Source organism: Pongo pygmaeus, chromosome 15 (assembly GCF_028885625.2).
Source record: "Pongo pygmaeus isolate AG05252 chromosome 15, NHGRI_mPonPyg2-v2.0_pri, whole genome shotgun sequence".
In the NCBI taxonomy this organism is placed as follows: domain Eukaryota; kingdom Metazoa; phylum Chordata; class Mammalia; order Primates; family Hominidae; genus Pongo; species Pongo pygmaeus.
In genome coordinates this window covers 33134947-33154275 of record NC_072388.2, presented here as the reverse complement: position 1 = coordinate 33154275, position 19329 = coordinate 33134947, and the positions used below count along the sequence as shown (strand labels likewise).

General features: G+C 39.1%; 1 protein-coding gene across 5 annotated transcripts in view; it reads left to right on the top strand.

Annotated features, from left to right (window-relative positions):
- Nucleotides 1-19329, top strand: part of BAZ1A (bromodomain adjacent to zinc finger domain 1A) — a 119806-nt gene that overhangs the window by 42058 nt on the left and 58419 nt on the right. For all 5 annotated transcript variants that reach the window (XR_008493598.2, XM_054447909.2, XM_054447907.2 and 2 more), the window contains one exon: nt 4827-4970. Coding sequence is in view for 4 of the 5 variants with exons in the window: in XM_054447909.2 (XP_054303884.2) it covers nt 4827-4970 (144 nt within the window). In the remaining variant the exon portion in view is untranslated. The remainder of the gene's footprint in view (nt 1-4826; nt 4971-19329) is intronic.

The following is a 19329-nucleotide window of genomic DNA, read 5'->3' as shown; positions in this document are numbered from 1 at the left end:
GAAAAGATATATGAGCTCAGCAAAGTAGTGCCTACCCTGTATCAGCTAAATCTGGCCATTATTTTGGGAGAACATGGCAGCTCTATTAATAGCCATAGGAAGAGGATAGAACTTGGGAAGAATAAAGTTCCTAGGAGAATAGAGCTGGTAAATGAGACAGGATATCAAACGGTATATCAAAATTTGTTGATGGTATGGTATAACCAAATGAATGATATAGTCAGCAGAATATCTAATCTTGAACCACTTTTTCTCAGAGAATAGAGATTTAGCCCAACAGTAGGTATTTATGTGCTTAGAATATTTGTAGTTAATAAAACCTTCCCCAGGATTGCATAAGAGTTTTAGAGGCTGCAGCCTGACCAACATGGAGAAACCCCATCTCTACTAAAAATACAAAATATTAGGGCGTGGTGGCACGTGCCTGTAGTCCCAGCTACTTGGGATGCTGAGGTGAGAGAATCAGTTGAACCCGGGAGGCAGAAGTTGCAGTGAGCTGAGATTGCACACTGCCTGGGGGACAGAGCGAGACTCAAAAAAAAAAAAAGGAGTTGTAGAGATATACTGTAAATATAATTCCAGCAATGCTCTCTCTCCTTTATATTTACTCCCTGCTATATCTTGCAACTCTTTTTTTAATGACTTTATTGAGATATATTTCACATACCATAAAATTCACCCATTTAAAATGTATAGTTTTAATTTTATAACATTTTCAAAATCTCAGAAAGCAAGCTTTGCCCATTAGCAGTCACTGCCCATGGCTCTCCTGTCCCCTTACACTGCCACCGCCATCCCCCGCCGCCAAGTTTCTGGTACCTACTTTGTCTGTTTTCTCTCTAGAGATTTGCCTAGATTTTATATGAAATATAAATATCCAGATTTCTGGATATTTCATATAAATGGAATCCTACGATAGGCGGTCTTCTGTGTCTGGCCCCTTTCATTAGCATAATGTTTTCAAGATTCATAAATATTATAGCATGTATCAGTACTTCATTCCTTTTTTTTTGCTGGATAATATTTTGTTGTATGGTATATACCACATTTTAATGATCAGTTGATGGATATTTGGATTGTTTATAATTTTTGGCTCTTATGAATAATACTGTTTTGAACATTTATGTACAAGTTTGTGTGGACATATGTTTTATGTCTCTCAGGTATATAGCTAAAAGCAGAATTACAGGGTCATATGGTAAATCTTTGAGAAGTTGTCACACTGTTTTTCAAGGTGGTTCTACATCCTCACCAACGCTATTATTGTGACTGTCTCAATAGAAATGAAGCCTCATTGGTTACATAAACTCCCTCTAGAGAAGAAATGGATATTTTTGACCACATTTCTAGACGTTGAGAGTCAATCAGTTATCTAGAGCTGAGATGAAACACCAAGGGAAAGTATATATCAACCAAAAGATATGCAGTAGCACTTTGGGGGAATCACTATATATTTTGGTAGTATGAGGAGATCAAGAAGCAGGCAAAGAGAGAAAAAGTGTGGTCAGGGAGGTAGGTTAGATGATGAATAGGTAAGATTTTGAACCATAAAAATAGAGGTGGAATTTTTTAGTGAGGGGCTGGATAATGGTTTACAGAAGATTAAGACAACTAATACAAGACTTTGGATTTGTTGACCAATAGTTAGATTATTGTGACTTTCTTGGGACACGTTTTGTATGTGATGACCAAAATTGTAAGAATGGTAGGGAAGTGGAGAGACAAAATATAAGTCACACTTTTGAACCACCTGACAGTAAATGGAAGGAGAGGAGACTTCACTGATGGATGAATAAGTCCTGAGAGAAGAGGGTACATTAAAGAGCAGATTATAAATTGATAGGAAGTTGCTATTAATTTATTTTTTAGCCAATGAAATGGTCTTTTTTTATTTTTATTTTTATTTATTTATTTATTTTTTAGATAGTCTCAGTCACCCAAGCTGGGGTGCATGCAGTTGCAGGATCTGAATAGCTGGAATTACAGGTGTGCAGCACCACCGTGCCTGCCTGGCTTTTTTTTTTTTTTGGAGACAGAGTCTCTGTTGCCCAGGCTGGAGTGCAGTGGCACGATCATGGCTCACTGCAACTTCCACCTTCCGGGTTCAAGCAATTCTTGTGCCTCAGCCTCTCAAGTAGCTGGGATTACAGGTGCGTGCCACTACACCCAGCTAATTTTTGTATTTTCAGTAGAGATGGGGTTTCACCATGTTGGCCAAGCTGGTCTTGAACTCCTGGCCTCAAGCAATTGATCCGCCTTTCTCACCCTCTCAAAGTGCTGGGATTACAGGCATGCAAACGGTCTTTACAAGAAGCAAAATGTCTACAGAGCAGGTACAGATGCAGATTATCTTTGCTTGGCCTTCCCCTTGCTTTGGCAATCACTATGCTTCCATATAAGGGGATATTTATAAAAATTGGATTGTTTTTGTTCTTGGAATCTACTTTGGCTTCAGCAATGCCAGGTCCCTCTCTGGAATGAGAAGAAGAGACCATATCCTGGAGTCTCTAGAAAGCTAGAGATAGATAAAAGCTTTCCAGGATATTGAAGAGTATGTCTTTTAGCAGAGGAAAACTGAAGATACACAGGAGGAGAAATACAATGCAACGGGATAAGAGAAGAGGTTACGGGCTGGAAGAGAACCCTTCTGACATAAGAATATGAACAGTTATGAAGGATATGGACATTTGATGCTGAGAAGGAAGTCAAAGAGCCTAAGTGAAGATCTCTTCTTTCATTTTTTAATGTTAAAGCAGTGAGACTGGGACTTGAGGAAAGGAGAAAGTTTTGGAAATCTGTTTTGAGAACCAACAAAAGTTATCTCAACAGTAAGATCCTAACCTTGAATTCATAGTAGACTCATGGTTTCAAGGCAGGAAGTAAAGAATTTGGAACGAGAGAGTGTGGAGGGAAAACAGGTGCTGTCTTTTCTAGCATTGAAAATTGGCACAATAGAGATGGGATTAAGGAGTTTTTGTTTTCTTTTTTGAGACGGAGTTTCTCTCTTGTTGCCCAGGCTGGAGTGCAATGGTGCAATCTTGGCTCAAAGCAACCTCCGCCTCCTGGGTTCAAGCCATTCTCCTGCCTCAGCCTCCGGAGTAGCTGGGATTACAGGCATGTGCCACCACGCCCGGCTAATTTTGTATTCTTTTTAGTAGAGACGGGGTTTTTCCATGTTGGTCAGGCTGGTCTCGAACTCCGGACCTCAGGTGATCCGCCCGCCTCGGCATCCCAAAGTGCTGGGATTACAGGTGTGAGCCACCGTGCCCGGCCGATTAAGGAATATTTTAATTGTGGTTGGATGAGTCTAAAATCATGGCCCATAAAATCCAGATACAGTATGCAGAGTAAAGGAAGCCAGAATAGGGGTGATAGAGTTAGTGAATAGGAAGCTTTCCAGAGATCAGAAATCACAACAAAAGTTGTGAGAATAAAAAGGTAATAGTCTGAAAAATTTTAGAATTTAAAATATTGGATGCTTTCAAAAATTATAAGGCCCCAAATCTGTAAAATAAGATATTGTGCCAATATATGACTTTCTAAACAGTTAACTTTAGTTAGGAATATAACTTTTGAGAGAAACAGACATTTTCACAATAATAGCTGGAGACTTCAGTACTCCACCTTCCATAATGGATGGAACAACCCGGCAGAAGTTAAGAAATAGAGGATCTGAGCAACACAATAAATCAACTAGATGTAACAGACATAAACAGAACACTCAACCCAACAATACACATTCTTCTCAAGCGCACATGGGATATTCTCCAGGATAAACCTTATGCTAGGTCACAAATTTAGTCTCACTGGATTTTTAGAAGGTAGATATCTGTATTAGAGTTTTCCAGAGAGACAGAATGAATAGGAGATATATATCGAGAGAGAGAGAGATAGGAGAAGGGATGGGGAGAGAGTATAGAGGAGGGGACACTGGTGCAAGTCCCAAAATCCAAAGGCTGGAGGATCTGGAGTTGCTGATGTCCAAAGGCAGGAGAAGAGAGGTGTCCCAGTTCCAGGAATCAGAATGAATTTGTCTTTTCCCTGCCTTTTTGTTCTGTCTGGGCCCCCAGTTAATTGGATGGTGCCTGCTTACATTGAGGGAGAATCTTCCCTGACTCAGTCCACTGACTCACACACCACTCTTCTCTGGAAACACCCTAATAGACACACTTAGCAATAATACTTTAGCCACTATCTGCTTTTGCCTTAATGCAGTCAAGTTGACACCTAAAATTAAGCATCACAATCTCATACAAAGTATCTTCTCTGACCACAACAACATGAACTTAGCAATCATTAACAAAGGAAAACTAGAAAATTCACAAATTTGTGAAAATTTAAAACACACTCTTAAACAACCAGTGGAGCAAAGAAGAAATCCTAAGGAAAATTAGAAAATAACTTAGAGATGAATGAAAACAAAAATATACCAAATTTATGGGATACAGCAAAAGCAGTGCTAAGAGGGGAGTTTGTAGCTATAAATCCTTACATTAAAACACAAGAAAGATCTCACATCAGCAACCTAACTTTACAACCTAAGGAACTAGAAGAAGAACAAACAATCCGGAGCTAACAGAAGGAAGGAAATAATATAATTTTGTATAATCTTGATAAATTGTGTTTTAAAATAGTTTTACAGCTTTAAATTATATCTAATATTTGCTTAGATGTTACAGATTTTCTTTTTAATTAAATTGTTTAAATCAATCAGCTATAGCCTCTGCAAAACAAAATAACTAGTTCAAAACAATTCGATTGCTCTGACATGTTTGGCTGTAAAATATGAAATGATTTGCATTTTTAAATGTATCATTTTATTTCAGGTTGCAGTGTAGGATTTTGGAAGTCCTCCCTCCATCACATCAAAATGGTTTTGCTAATGGACATGTTAACAGTGTGGATGGAGAAACTATTATCATCAGTGATAGTGATGATTCAGAAACACAAAGCTGTTCTTTTCAAAATGGGTAAGTGATTTTTATTAATTTTTAAATTATTTGGCAGATTGCCTAATGATATTCCATTGAAATAACTTTTTTTTTTTTTTTTGAGATAGAGTTTCGCTCTCTTGCCCAGGCTGGAGTACAGTGGCTCGATCTCAGCTCACTGCAACCTCCACCTCCCAGGTTCAAGTGATTCTCCTGCCTCAGCCTCCTGAGTAGCTGGGATTACAGGCACCCGCCCCCATGCCCAGCTAATTTTTGTATCTTTGGTAGAGACAGGGTTTCACCATGTTGGCCAGGCTGGTCTCAAACTCCTGACCTCAGGTGATCCTCCTGCCTCGGCCCCTCAAAGTGCTGGGATTACAGGCATGAGCCACCGCACCCAGCTGAAATAACTTTTCTTTCATCCTTTCCTTTTTTCCTGCTAGTCATACTGTGGTATAGTACACATCTAAACAATCTAGTTCAACAATGATGTTAGAATTTTCAAAATTGAAATTTTTCTAGTTAATGCTACTCAGCTGTTGAAGAGCCATGGACACCAACTCTCATTCAGTCATTTATACATCTCCCCCGCCCTCTTTTTTTTTTTTTTTTTTTTTTGAGACAGAGTTTCCCTCTTGTTGCCTAGGCTGGAGTGCAATGGTGCAATCTCGGCTCACTGAAGTCTCCTGGGTTCAAGCGATTCTCCTGCCTCAGCCTCCCAAGTAGCTGGGATTACAGGCATGCACCACCACACCCGGCTAATTTTGTATTTTTAGTAGTGACAGGGTTTCACCATGTTGGTCAGGCTGGTCTTGAACTCCTGACCTCAGGTGATTGACCCATCTTGGCCTCCCAAAGTGTTGGGATTACAGGCATGAGCCACCGCATCTGGCCCCTACTTTTGTTTACTTGAAAAAATCCATTCTGTACTTTAACAGTCATTCTCTTTGGCGCACATAATAAAGAAATGCTGTAACCACCTAAAATTCAGACAATTGATGGTCTGTGTCAGCTGGGTGCTGTTGGAGAAAAATCACACAAACATGTAGCTAGGAATTTAAAATCTCAGCTGAGTCTGCAACCAATTAAAAGCTCTTTTACATGTTTTAGCTCAGCAACCCCTTCTGTTCTCCACAATGACTATTCTAAATCGTTATTTCTCCATTCTGGTCCCTTTTAGGCATCTCAAACTTCAAAATGCTTTCTCCCGCCTGTCTTGTGTCTTTCTTGGTTTCCTATTTTTAGTGAATAGTACCATAATGTTTAAAAAAGAAACCTGAGATCACTCTTACCTACTTCTCTTAATTACTTTGCTCCTGAAATACCAGTGTCGATAAGTTCTATCTTTCAGAAACTTTTAGTTCAAGTTCTCATTTTGCCTGACATTAACTATTATAGCTATAACTAGCATTTGAGAATTGACTGTGATCAGGCACTGTGCTAAGTGCTTTGTATGCATTTTGGTCAGTTCTGGAAGAGTGTTGTAATTCTAATTTAACGAGGAAAAACCTGAGACTTAGGAAGGTTGATTGGCTTTGTACAAGATCATCTAACTAGCACATTGCCTGACAGAATAATTTTTAGGTGAGTGAATGAAGCATGACATGGTCCTGTATAAGTCTTTTAAGTCTTTTGATACATCTCCCTTTTTTTTTTTTTTTTTGAGTTGCTGCTTTTTTTTTTTTTTTTTAAGAGATGGAGTCCTGTTCTGTTGTCTAGGCTGGAGTGCAGTGGTGAGATCATAGCTCACTGCAGCTTCAGACTTCTGGGCTTAAGCAGTCCTCCTGCTTCATCCTCCCAAGTAGCTAGGACTACAGGTGCGTGCTACCATGCCTGGCTAATTTTTAATTTTTTTTTTTTAAAGTAGAGACACGGTCTTGCTATATTGCCCAGGCTGGTGTCAAACTCCTGGCTTCCCACCTCAGTCTCTTGAAGTGCTGGGATTACAGGCAGGAGCCACTGTGCCCGGCCAACTTGCTCTACTATTAACCAGAAAAATAAATTACTGTATTACTTGTCCATGTCTTCCATTAAATATAGGGTTTGGGATGCAAAATTTGTGGGATTTATAGTAGTAAATGTATGTCCTTTAGCATGTCTGACAGTAGTTCATATATTTTGTTTGGACTATGTCAAAGATTGTAGCCTTTAAATGGAGTTAGTTATAAATCAGATGAGTGTATACATAGGTACAAATATAAGTAAACATGCAATTATTATTCATTAATAATAATAAATACAAATAAAGTCTCTAATTTATTGGAATGCCTCTTGAAAATTTTAATTCAAGATAAAAAAACTAAGCCCAGTCTTAAAGGATAGAACACAGATTTTGTATATGAAAGGTATTTTTAAAATTCATGTTTAAATATGGTAAGCATTTATTTATCTGAATTTTTTTTTTTTTTTTTGAGATGGAGTTTCGCTCTTGTTGCCCAGGCTGGAGTACAATGGCACAATCTTGGCTCACTGGAACCCCCCTGTCTCTCGGGTTCAAGTGATTCTCCTGCCTCAGCCCCTCTAGTAGCTGGGATTAAAGGCATGTGCCACCACGCCCAGCTAATTTTTGTATTTTTAGTAGAGACGAGGTTTCTCCAGGTTGGCCAGGCTGGTCTCTAACTCCTGACCTCAAGTGATCCGCCCACCTTGGCCTCCCAAAGTGCTGGGATTACAGGTGTGAACCACTGCACCCGACCCATGTACTAACTTTTTTTTTTTTTTTGAGACAGAGTCTCACTCTATCGCCTAGGCTGGAGTGCAGTGGCGCAGTCTCGGCCCACTGCAACCTCTGCTTCCTGGATTCAAGTGATCTCCCGCCTTAGCCTCCTGAGTAGCTGAGACTACAGGCATGTGCCACCACTCCCAGCTAGGTTTTGTATTTTTTAGTAGAGACTGGATTTCACCATGATGGCCAGGCAGGTCTTGAACTCCTTACCTCAGTTGATCTGCCCGTATCGCCTCCCAAAGTGCTGGGATTACAGGCGTGAGCCACCGTGCCGAGCCCCATGTAGTAACTTTTCATATACTTTTCTAATTCTTTTAGGTGCTGTGAGGTGATCTGAGATGAGGACTGTATAGATTCTGGGGGTCAGCATGCTGTTATGAATAACAGTTCATGAATGTCCCTTCTTTTTTAGATTTGAACATGAGCCTGCATATTTTGTGGCTAATTTGTTACTTTGAATACAAGGCACATTAATTCAAAATTTCAATTAGTATTAGTAAATATTTGCCTGTTATAAGGTAGCATTTTGAAGAAGACTTCCATTGGTGAATCCTACTTGTGACATTTATAGGAAGTTTACTACAAAGTATGATTGAATTTGCCCATAGGAGCAGTCAGTCATAATTTCCTGACTAAATAGACTGTGCCATATCCTTTGTGTATGGATACTTGGAATAGACCCTTGATATGAGAAAAGTGAATAAGCTGATGATTTTTTTTTTTGTTTCTGTTTTTGAGACAGGGTCTCACCCTGTCACCCAGGCTGGAATGTGCAATGGCGTGATCTCAGTTCACTGCAGCCTTGACCTCCTGGGCTCAAGCCAGCTTTCCTAGTGACTGGGACTACAGGTGCACACCACCCATGCCCAGCTAATTTTTTGTATTTTTTGTAGAGTTGGGGTTTCATCATGTTGCTCAGGCTGGTTTGGTATTCCTAAGCTCAAGTAATTCACCCACCTCAACCTCCTAAAGTGTTGGGATTACAGGCGTGAGCCCCCACGCCTGGCCTAGTCAATTATTTATTCACAGATTTGTTTTGTTTTGTTTTGTTTTTTTGAGACAGAGTCTCACTCTGTCGCCCAGGCTGGAACGCAGTGGTGAATCTCAGCTCACTGCAAACTCCACCTCCCTGGTTTAAGTGATTCTCCCACCTCAGCCTCCCAAATAGCTGGGATTACAGGTGCATGCCACCACACCCAGCTAATTTTTGTATTTTTAGTAGAGACAGGGTTTTGCCATGTTGGACAGGCTGGTCTCAAACTCCTGACCTCAGGTGATCCACCCGCCTTGGCCTCCCAAAGTGCTGGGATTACAGGTGTGAGCCACCACACCCTGCCTATTCACAGGTATTTTTATTATTATTTTTATTTTGAGATGGGGTTTTGCTCTTGTTGGGCAGGCTGGAGTGCAATGGCACGATCTCGGCTTACCGCAACCTCTGCCTTCCGGGTTCAAGCGCTTCTCCTGCCTCAGCCTCCCGAGTAGCTGGGATTACAGGCATGTGCCACCACACCCGGCTAATTTTGTATTTTTAGTAGAAATGGGGTTTCTCCATGTTGGTCAGGCTGGTCGCGAACTCCCAACCTCAGGTGATCTGCCCGCCTTGGCTTCGCAAAGTGCTGGGATTACAGGCGTGAGCCACCCCGCCTGGCTCACAATTATTTTTTACTAATTTGTCTATGATTAAAGAATCTCAGCCTTCACTATACATCAATATCATAAAATACCTACTTGTTTGTGGATTGCTACTGCTGTATCTAGACATCATCAGATACCACAGGAAGGGTGAAACATAGCTGTCTTTGGACCTTATTATTTCTAAATTAATTCCCTAATTTTTAAAAGTTCTCTAATTTGAGTAATAAATTGACTTCCAGGTAATTTTCCCTGCCATCAAAACATAATCTGGATTTTCTCATGTTTTAGTAGGTTGTTTAAAGAAAAGGGAAGGGAACAAATATTTATTCATTTATTTTTATTCATTTATTGATTAACATTTTTTCATGTTACGCTTATAACAACACTCACATAAATTGTTTTGTTTCTTAGAATCATTCTGTAATGGTAGATAGACATATCCTCATATCACTTAGTAGAAATGGAAGTTCGGAATGAGGAAATTTGCCCAGCATCACATAGCTCATTATGTCTACAAGATATACACAGTGTTGTCAAGATGTCAGTTCTTCTCATCTTGATCTATAGGTTTATCCCTACTTAATTTGTAGGTTCAATGCATTCCCAATCAAAATCCCAGCAAGTTATTTTGTGGATATCAGCAAACTGATTATAAAGTTTATATGGAGAGATGGGAGACCCAGAATAGCCAACACAATATTGAAGAACAAAGTCAGAGAACTGACACTACCCAGCTTCAAGACTTACTCTGAAACTACAGTAATCCATAAAGTGTGGTATTGGCAAAAGTATAGAAAGATTGATCAATGAATCAGAATAAAGACTTCTGAAATAGACCCACATAAATGTAATCAACTGACCTTTGACAAAGCAGCAAAGACAAAACAGTAAAGATAGTCTTTTCAATCAGTAGTGCTAGAAAAACCTGGATATCTACATGTAAAAAAAAAAATCTTAGACATAGACTTTATGCTTTTTACAAAAATTAACTCAAAATGGTTTGTAGACCTAAGTGTAAAACCCCTAGAAAACATAGAAGAAAAGCTAGATGACCTTGGATATGGCGATAATTTTTTAGATATAACACAAAAGGCATAACCCATGAAAGAAGTAACTGATAAACTGGACTTCATTAAAATTATAAACACTTTTACTCTGCAAAAGACATTGTCAAGAGAATGAGAAGTCAAGCCACAGAGTGTTGTGCAAAAGATAATCTGATGAAGGATTATTATCCAAAATATACAAATAACTCTTAAATCTCAATATTAAGACAATGAGGGCTGGGCACCATGGCTCACGCCTGTAATCCCAACACTTCGGGAGGCCGAGTGGGGTGGATTGCTTGAGCTCAGGAGTTTGAGACCAGTGTGGGCAACATAGTGAAACCCCCATCTCTACAAAAAACCACACAAAAAAATTAGCCGGGTATTGTAGCGCGTGCCTGTAGTCCCAGCTACTCGGGAGGCTGAGGTGGGAGGATGGCTTGAACCCAGGAGGTGGAGGTTGCAGTGAGCTGGTTGAGCCACTGCACTCCAGCCTGGGTGACAGAGCCAGACCCTGTCTCAAAAAAACAAACAAACAAAAAAAACCAAAAAATAAAAAATAAAAAAACAACAAAATGAGAAACCCAATTAAAAAATGGCAAAAGATCTGAACAGATACCTCACCAAAGAAGCCATATAGATGGCAAGTAAGCATATGAAAAGATGTTCAACATCATATGTCATTAGGGGATTGTAAATTAAAACAACAATGAGATATGACTGTGTACTTATTAGAATGACCAAATCCAGAACACTGACAACACCAAATGCTAGTGAGCGTGTGGAGCAACAGGAACTCCATTTATTGCTGGTGGAAATGAAAACTGGCATAGCCACTTAGGAGGACAGTTTGGCAGTTTCTTACAGTACCAAACATACTTTTATATGATGTAGCAATTGCATGCTTTGGTATTTACTCAAATGAATTGGAAACTTATATTCACACAAAAACCTGCACATGGATGTTTATAGTAGCGTTATCTGTAACCTCCAAAACATTGAAGCAACTCAGATGTCCTTCAGTAGATGAGTGGATAAACTGTGGTACATAAAGACAATGGAATATTATTCAGCACTAAAAAGAAATTAGCTATTAAACCATGAAAAAATATGGAGGAAATTTAAATGCACATGTACTAACTGAAAGAAATTTAAATGCATATGTACTAACTGAAAGAAATGTACTATATACTTAAACTCACGTGGGTATATGCCTATATACATTATACAATCCGAAAAGGCTACATACTGTATGATTCCAACTATGACATTCTGGAAAAGGCACAGCTATGGAGACAGTAAAAGGATAAGTGGTTGCCAGGGATTTTAGAGAGGGAGGGATGAATACTCAGAGCACAGAGGATTTCTGGGGCATTGAGACAAAGCAATACAGTAGTGCTCCCATATCTATGGGGGATACGTTCCAAGACCTTCAGTGGATTCCTGAAACCACAGATAGTACCAAACTATATACCCTATGCACAAATTTCATTTTCCTCCTTCACAATTTCATGAATAGAAGATTCATTCTTTTTTTTTTTTTTTTTTTTTTTTGAGATGGAGTCTTGCTCTGTCGCCCAGGTTGGAGTGCAGTGGCCTGATCTCAGCTCACTGCAAGCTCTGCTGCCCCGGGTCCATGCCATTCTCCTGCCTCAGCCTCCCGAGTAGCTGGGACTACAGGCGCCTGCCACCACGCCCGGCTAATTTTTTGTATTTTTAGTAGAGACGGGGTTTCACCGGATTAGCCAGGATGGTCTCGATCTCCTGACCTTGTGATCCACCTCCTCGGCCTCCCAAAGTGCTGGGATTACAGGCTTGAGCCACCGCGCCTGGGCGAAGATTCATTCTTATCATAGATTAATTTAGCAATCTCAGCATACAATTTTTTATTCCTTATTAAGTCCAGAAATTTTACCTTTTCACTTAAAGGAAGCACTTTATGGCTTCTCTTTGGCATATACATGGTGTATACAGTGTGGATATGTAGGACAAATGGAAGATTCATGTCCTGGGTGGAATGGGGCAGGACGGCATGCAATTTAAAACTTACGAATTTTTTATTTCTGGAATTTTTTTCTTTAATGTTTTCAAACCACAAGAGGATACCTGTCATTATATACATTTGTGAAAACCCATAGAATGTGTAACACTGAGAGTGAACATTAAACTGTTGACTTTGGGTGATAGTTATGTGTCAGTAAAGTTTAGTAATTTAAAAAATGTGTATTTAATGCCCTTTTAACTATTTTTAAATGTGCAACTCAGTGGCATCAATTACATTCACAGTGTTGTACAACTATCACCACTATTTACTTTGAAATAGAAATTTTGTATCCATTAAGCTATAACTTTGTGTGTCTCCCTCCTCCCAGCCCCTACGAACCTCTGATCTACTTTGTCTCTTTGAATTTTCCTATTCTAGATATTTTGTGTAGGTAGAAATAGGTTATGTTTGCCTTTTTGCATCTGGCTTATTTCACTTAGCATGTTTTCAGGGTTCATCCATATTGTAGCACAATCAGGAACTTCATTCCTTTTTATGGCTGAATAATCCATTGTATGTGTATATCACATTTTGTTTGTCCATTCATCTATTGATAGGTATTTGTATTGTTTCCAGCTTTTGGTTACTGTAAATAATGCTGCATTGAATATTGGCATATAGGGATCTGCTTGAGTCCCTGTTTGAAATTCATGCAGGTATATGCCTAGAAGTGGATTACTGGGTCATATGGTAATCTATGCTTAACTTTTTGAGGAACTGCCAAACTGCTGTTCCCAGCAGCTGTGCCACTTTACATTCTCACCTGCAGTATCAGAGGGTTCCAATTTCACCATACACTTGCCATCAGTTGTTATACTCTGGTTTTTAAAAATTATAGTCATCCTTATCGGATGTCAAATGGTATCTCATGGTTTTGATTTACATTTCCCTAATGACTAATGATGTTGAATATCGTTTCATGTGCTTATTGGCCATTTGTATATTTTTTTGCAGAAATACCCATTCAAGTTCTTTGTCTATTTTTAAATTGGGTGGTTTTTGTTGTTGAGTTACAGAGTTGTGTTTTTTTGTTGTTTTGTTTTGTTTTGAGACAGACTCTGGCTCTGTTGCCAGGCTGTCACGCAACAGTGCAATCTCGGCTCACTGCAACCTCCGCCTCCCAGGTGCAAGAGATTCTCATGCCTCAGCCTCCTGAGTAGCTGGGATTACAAGTGTGCGCCAACACCTCCAGCTAATTTTTGTATTTTTAGTAGGGATGGGGTTTTGCCATGTTGGCCAGGCTGGTCTCAAACTCTTGGCCTCAAGTAATCTGCCCACCTCAGCATCTCAAAGTGCTGAGATTACAGGCATGAGCCACTGTGCCCAGCCTAAGTTACAGGGTTTTTAAATAATATATTCTGACCACCAGAATTTTAAAAATATCTTGATATATTTGGGGGGGCATATTGATTTATATTTATAAGTAAAAGTAAATTTTATTTAAAAATTGACTTCTTGGCTATTAGTAGGACTGGATAAGAGTTTGGACTGCATTTTGGAAACAATATTTTGTTATGTAAGATTGAGGTAAAGAGGATTAGGATTTTATCTCCTAGTCTTTGTCTCTGAAATTCTACATAAGTATTGTGTCTGCTTTCAATAATTTTTTTTTTTACTCTTAATGTTTGCCATTCAAGAATTGGCCCAGTAATGTTATATTGTCCGCTATTGTTTCTTTCACTCAAAAATTACTAATAGGTTTTTAAAGAAAAGTTATATGTAACTGTCCTTACAATTTGGTGAGACCACCTTGTGTGTAATTACTTGATACATGTTTCCCCTGTTAACAGCCAAATAATGAAGTTCATCTACAGTCACAAATTCTCTGGAATCTGAACTAAATTGATAGACAGTCCTGACTCAAACAGTCACTAGTTTACCATCTGATTTCAGTAGCCAGATGTGCCAGGTAATAAGTGAGTTTGTGTAGTTGCTTTTAGAATTTATAAAAGAAACCAAATATGGTATTTGTAGCAGCTCAGATTAGTATGTGAATGATGCTTTCTAATAATATAATCTGTTATTGTGATTTAAAGCTATCAGGCTGCTGCTTATTTTTTACAATGGATCAAGTTTTATGGAACCGTCTCTAAACACATAACAAAAGTTGAAGTACGTTATAAAAAATCCTTTAGCGTGACCTGAAAATAGTACATGAATACATGAGTACACTTTTGGTTACCTATCCCGTCCTGATGGTGATTTGCAGGAGCACAAGGACAACTATTTTAGAAACATCTGGCGCTGGGCGTGGTGGCTCACGCCTATAAATCTCAGCACTTTGGGAGGCCAAGGCAGATGGATCACGAGGTCAGGAGATCGAGCCCCTTCTGTCTAACACGGTGAAACCCCATCTCTACTAAAAATACAAAAAATTAGCCAGGCGTGGTGGCACGTGCCTGTAGTCCCAGCTACTTGGGAGGCTGAGGCAGGAGAATCACTGGAACCCAGGAGTCGAAGGTTGCAGTGAGCTGAGGTTGCACCACTGCACTCTAGCCTGGGCGACAGAGCGAGACACTTATCTCAAAAAAAAAAAAAAAAAAAAGTCTGGAATAATATGTATCTAGCTTCAAAATATTATATGTACTTTCATGCAGTATAGTCTAGCTGTCATTATAACTTGACTAATTGTTAGTAAGATAAATGGAATCTGAATGTTATTTTTAAAGAAGCAGACCTAATTATTTTGCTATTTGTAGTTCTACGGATGGAAACTTAATGTGTGAGAAATAACATTAGCATTTTATATATATATATATATCTCTCTCTCACCATAAGTAACCACCTGTGCCTAATCATTTAGTGGGTTGTCATTGTAGAATAGTTGTGAACACAATTTGATGATTTCTCTTAAAAGAAACCTTTATGTTGAAAGTATACAAGTTTTTTTGGTCATTTCTGTGGCACTGATACAGAAAATTGTTTAATTTTTTATAACTTTGTTGTCAAGTGTTCATAATAGGAAAAACAACTCCCATTATGGCAAAATCAAAGTAGAATTAAGATTTACATATATAACTAGGCATATTGAAATAAACATTTGTGAAATTTTGTTGTGAATGAATAATCGGAATGGTGTTCTGATTTTATTAGTACAATATTTGATGTTTGCTTGTTGTAGAGCTAAACACAGGTCTACACTTGTTGGTAATAAAATGGTGAATCACCATCATAATTGAGATCACTAAATTCAACTTGATTCAACTATTTAGGCCAAGGCTTTGGGTAGCAAGAAAAATGATTAAAATGTAAGGTTTTTAAAATATTATCCTTGTAGTTTCTATCTTATAGGTGAATTCATATTATAAGAAGCAGTTTTTCTTGATCTCCAGTAATTGTGCTTCTTTGGGAAGAATGCAATTAGGATTTTATTTTATATAGAATTTTGCATTAGTATTATAGACAGCAAAGCCCCAGTAAGAATATTTTCACTGATTAGAAAAAAATTTCTATTTATCTTCACAAATGAATTTCATGGTACAGCAAGAAAAGTAAAAGATAATTCTTTGCACATATAAACTCGCACATTTTACAGCCTTAAATCCATTAAGATATAGTCTGTGGCCAGGCGCAGTGGCTCACGCCTGTAATCCCAGCACTTTGGGAGGCCAAGGTGGGTGGATTACCTGAGGTCAGGAGTTTGAGACCAGCCTGGCCAACATAGTGAAACCCTGTCTCTACTAAAAATACATAAAATTAGCTGGGTGTGGTGGCGGGGACCTTGTAATCCCAGCTACTCGGGAGGCTGAGGCAGGAGAATCGCTTGAACCCATGAAACGGAGGTTGCAGTGAGCCAAGACCGCACCATTGCACTCCATCCTGGGCAACAAGAGCAAAACTGTCTCAAAAAAAAAAAAAAAAAAAAGGTAAGGTCTGGTACGGTGGCTCACACCTGTACTCCCAGCACTTTGGGAGGCTGAGGTGGGAGCATTGCTTGAGCGCTGGAGTTCTAAACCAGCCTGGGCAACGTGGAGAAACCCTGTCTCTACAAAAAAAATACAAAAAATTAGCTGGGCGTGGATGGCACATGCCTGCAGACCCAGCTACCCAGGAGATTGAGATAGGATCACTTGAGCCTGGGAGGTTGAGGCAGCAGTGAGCCGTAATTGCGCCACTGTATTCCAGCCTGGACCACCGAGTGAGACCCTGTCTCCCCCAAAAAAGGTCCATATACAAGTTTTCTAGACTGTATACCAATATCTGAATACTCAGAATCTAAATTTTTAGGAATTACTACTCACATCTTGGTTTTCTCTCCTGTTAGTATATTAATTATTTTATAATTTACTAAAATGTGGGGGAAATAAGATTTTTTGTCTATTTAATTGGTTATATAAAATATATTTATATGTTAATATATAATGCATAGTAAAATATATATTTATAACATTTATAATTAGATATAGCCTGATAATATATATACTGATAATAATTTTAAGTACAACTTAATATACTTGATCAATCTCTTATATTTATAAAATGGTAGTGGTTAGTTGCTAAGTTGAGACCTATTCAAAAAGTATTAAGATAACTTAATTCTCTTGTTCTTAAACTGCTGCTAATTCATTAAACTCATTTGTTTTTCCTTTTCTTTATTTCCTTTCTTTCTTTCTTTTTTTTTTTTTTGGTACAGATTCTTGCTCTGTTGCCTAGGCTGGAGTACAGTGGCACGATCTCAGCTCACTGCAACCTCTGCCTTCCGGGTTCAAGCAATTCTCCTGCCTCAGCCTCCTAAATAGCTGGGGCTACAGACGCAGGCCACCAAGGCCGGCTAATTTTTGTATTTCCAGTAGAGACGAGGTTTCACCATGTTGGCCAGGCTAGTCGCAAACTAATGACCTCATGATCTGCCTGCCTCAGCCTCCCAAGGTGCTGGGATTACAGGTGTGAGCCACCACACCTGGCTGAAATTTTGTTACTGAGAACTCCTCTCGTTGCTTCGTTTGTTTTTTATTTTATCATGTTATTATTATTATTTTGAAGACGGAGTTTTGCTCTTGTTGCCCAAGCTGGAATGCAATGGCATGATCTCGGCTCACTGCAACCTCTGCCTCCCAGTTCAAGCGATTCTCCTGCCTCAGCCTCCTGAGTAGCTCGGATTACGGGCACTCACCACCACACCTGGCTAACTTTTTGTATTTTTAGTAGAAACGGGGTTTCACCATGTTAGCCAGGCTGGTCTCCAACTCCTGACCTCAGGTGATCCACCCACCTCGGCCTCCCAAGGTGCTGGGATTACAGGCGTGAGCCACTGTACCCGGCCTGTTTGTTTTTTGAGACAGGGTCTTGCTCTGTCACCCAGGCTGGAGTGCAGTGACACAATGACAACTCACTGAAGCCTCTAGTGAGGCTCAAGTGGTCCTCCCATCTCAGCCTCCAAAGTAGCTGGGACCACATATGCATGCCCCCATATCCAACTAGATTTTTTGTGTGTGTGTGTGTGTGTGTGTGTGTTTTATAGGTTTCCCCATGTTGCCCAGGTTGGTCTCAAACTCCTCAGCTAAACTGATCCATAAGCCTTGGCCTCACAAAGTGCTGCGATTACAAGTGTGAGCCATCACACCCGGCCAGCAGTGCTTCTTTCTTTACATTTAGAATTCTCTCTTTGATCTGTTCTCTTGGAACAGTGCTTTTCATACCACAGGTTGTTATGGCCCCATGTAGGTTGTGAAATTAACTTGGTAATGAACTTTAATAGAATAGAAAATACTAGATACTCCATATAGTACAGGTGCATATTTAAATACATCTACTGATTTATGTATATACTGAGTCTTAGTGTAAAGATACTTGGCCTTCCAACTTAGAATTTAATGCTATTGTAGGTAAATACTCTAGTTTTACTTGTTTAAGTTTAATTGTGTCATATCCCTTTTGTGTTAAACACTTTCCCTGCTTTGTGCGTGCTATATTTATGTAACTTTATATCTTATTCTCATTGCCAATGCTTCTCTTAATCATCTTACCATATCATTTTCTGCTCTTCTCTATAACCCCCACTTACATCCTCTTTACATTCACAGAGGTGGCATTTTCAGAGTCCTACCTCTTCTCTCTGTTGCTGTTACTTCCATTTAAGTCCATGCTGCAGTCAGTTCTCAGTAGCTTTCTAACTGGTGTTCCTGTTTACACTCTTGCCCCAGAGTGTCTTCCCTAGAGTGTCTTTTCCACATAGCAGCCAGAGTGATCCTTCTGAAGTGTAAGTTAAGTCATTATCACCTTATTATTAAAAATCCTCTAGTGACTTTACTCAGAGTAATATCCAAAGCCTCGTAATCTGGCACTGCTGCTACATCTCTGAATCTTCTTTCATTTTCCTTATTCATTCTGCTACTTGTCTAAATTGTGCATGCCTCCTTCCACCTCAGGGTTTTTACTTCTTTTCTCTTTTTTAAAAAATACATTTCCCCAAGTTTTTCATGAGTTGCTCCTTCCCCCCTCCCCCCCCCCCAAGATCTCTGCTTAAATATCAACCTCTTTGAAGGCATACTCGGTCAACTTATCAGAGATCACTATCTATATAAAATAGTGGCTCCCCCACCCTGCACTCTGTTCTCTTCATAGCACTTATCACTTCTCCTGTTGTGTATGTTTTTGTTTGCCTGTATCTCCTCACTGTTTCTATTTTGTTGACTGCTGGATCTTCACTATTTAGAGTAGTTTCTGGCACATTGCGGGCTCTTAACTATTGAATAAGTGAATGAATACACCCTGAAAGGGAAGAAAAGATGTGAAGTTATGGGGGGTAAGGATTAAATGTGTAGTCTCCTGGTCAATTAAACTGCATTGTCTCCATTTTTATTCTTGGATTATATAGCTGTAAATAAAGTTTAAAAGCAAATCCAAGAACTTTTTTTTTTAATTTTTATTTTTTACTCTTTAAACTGGGTACTCTATGCTTCATCTCTAGTTACTTTCTTCACCCAAAGAAAATGTATTGAATGA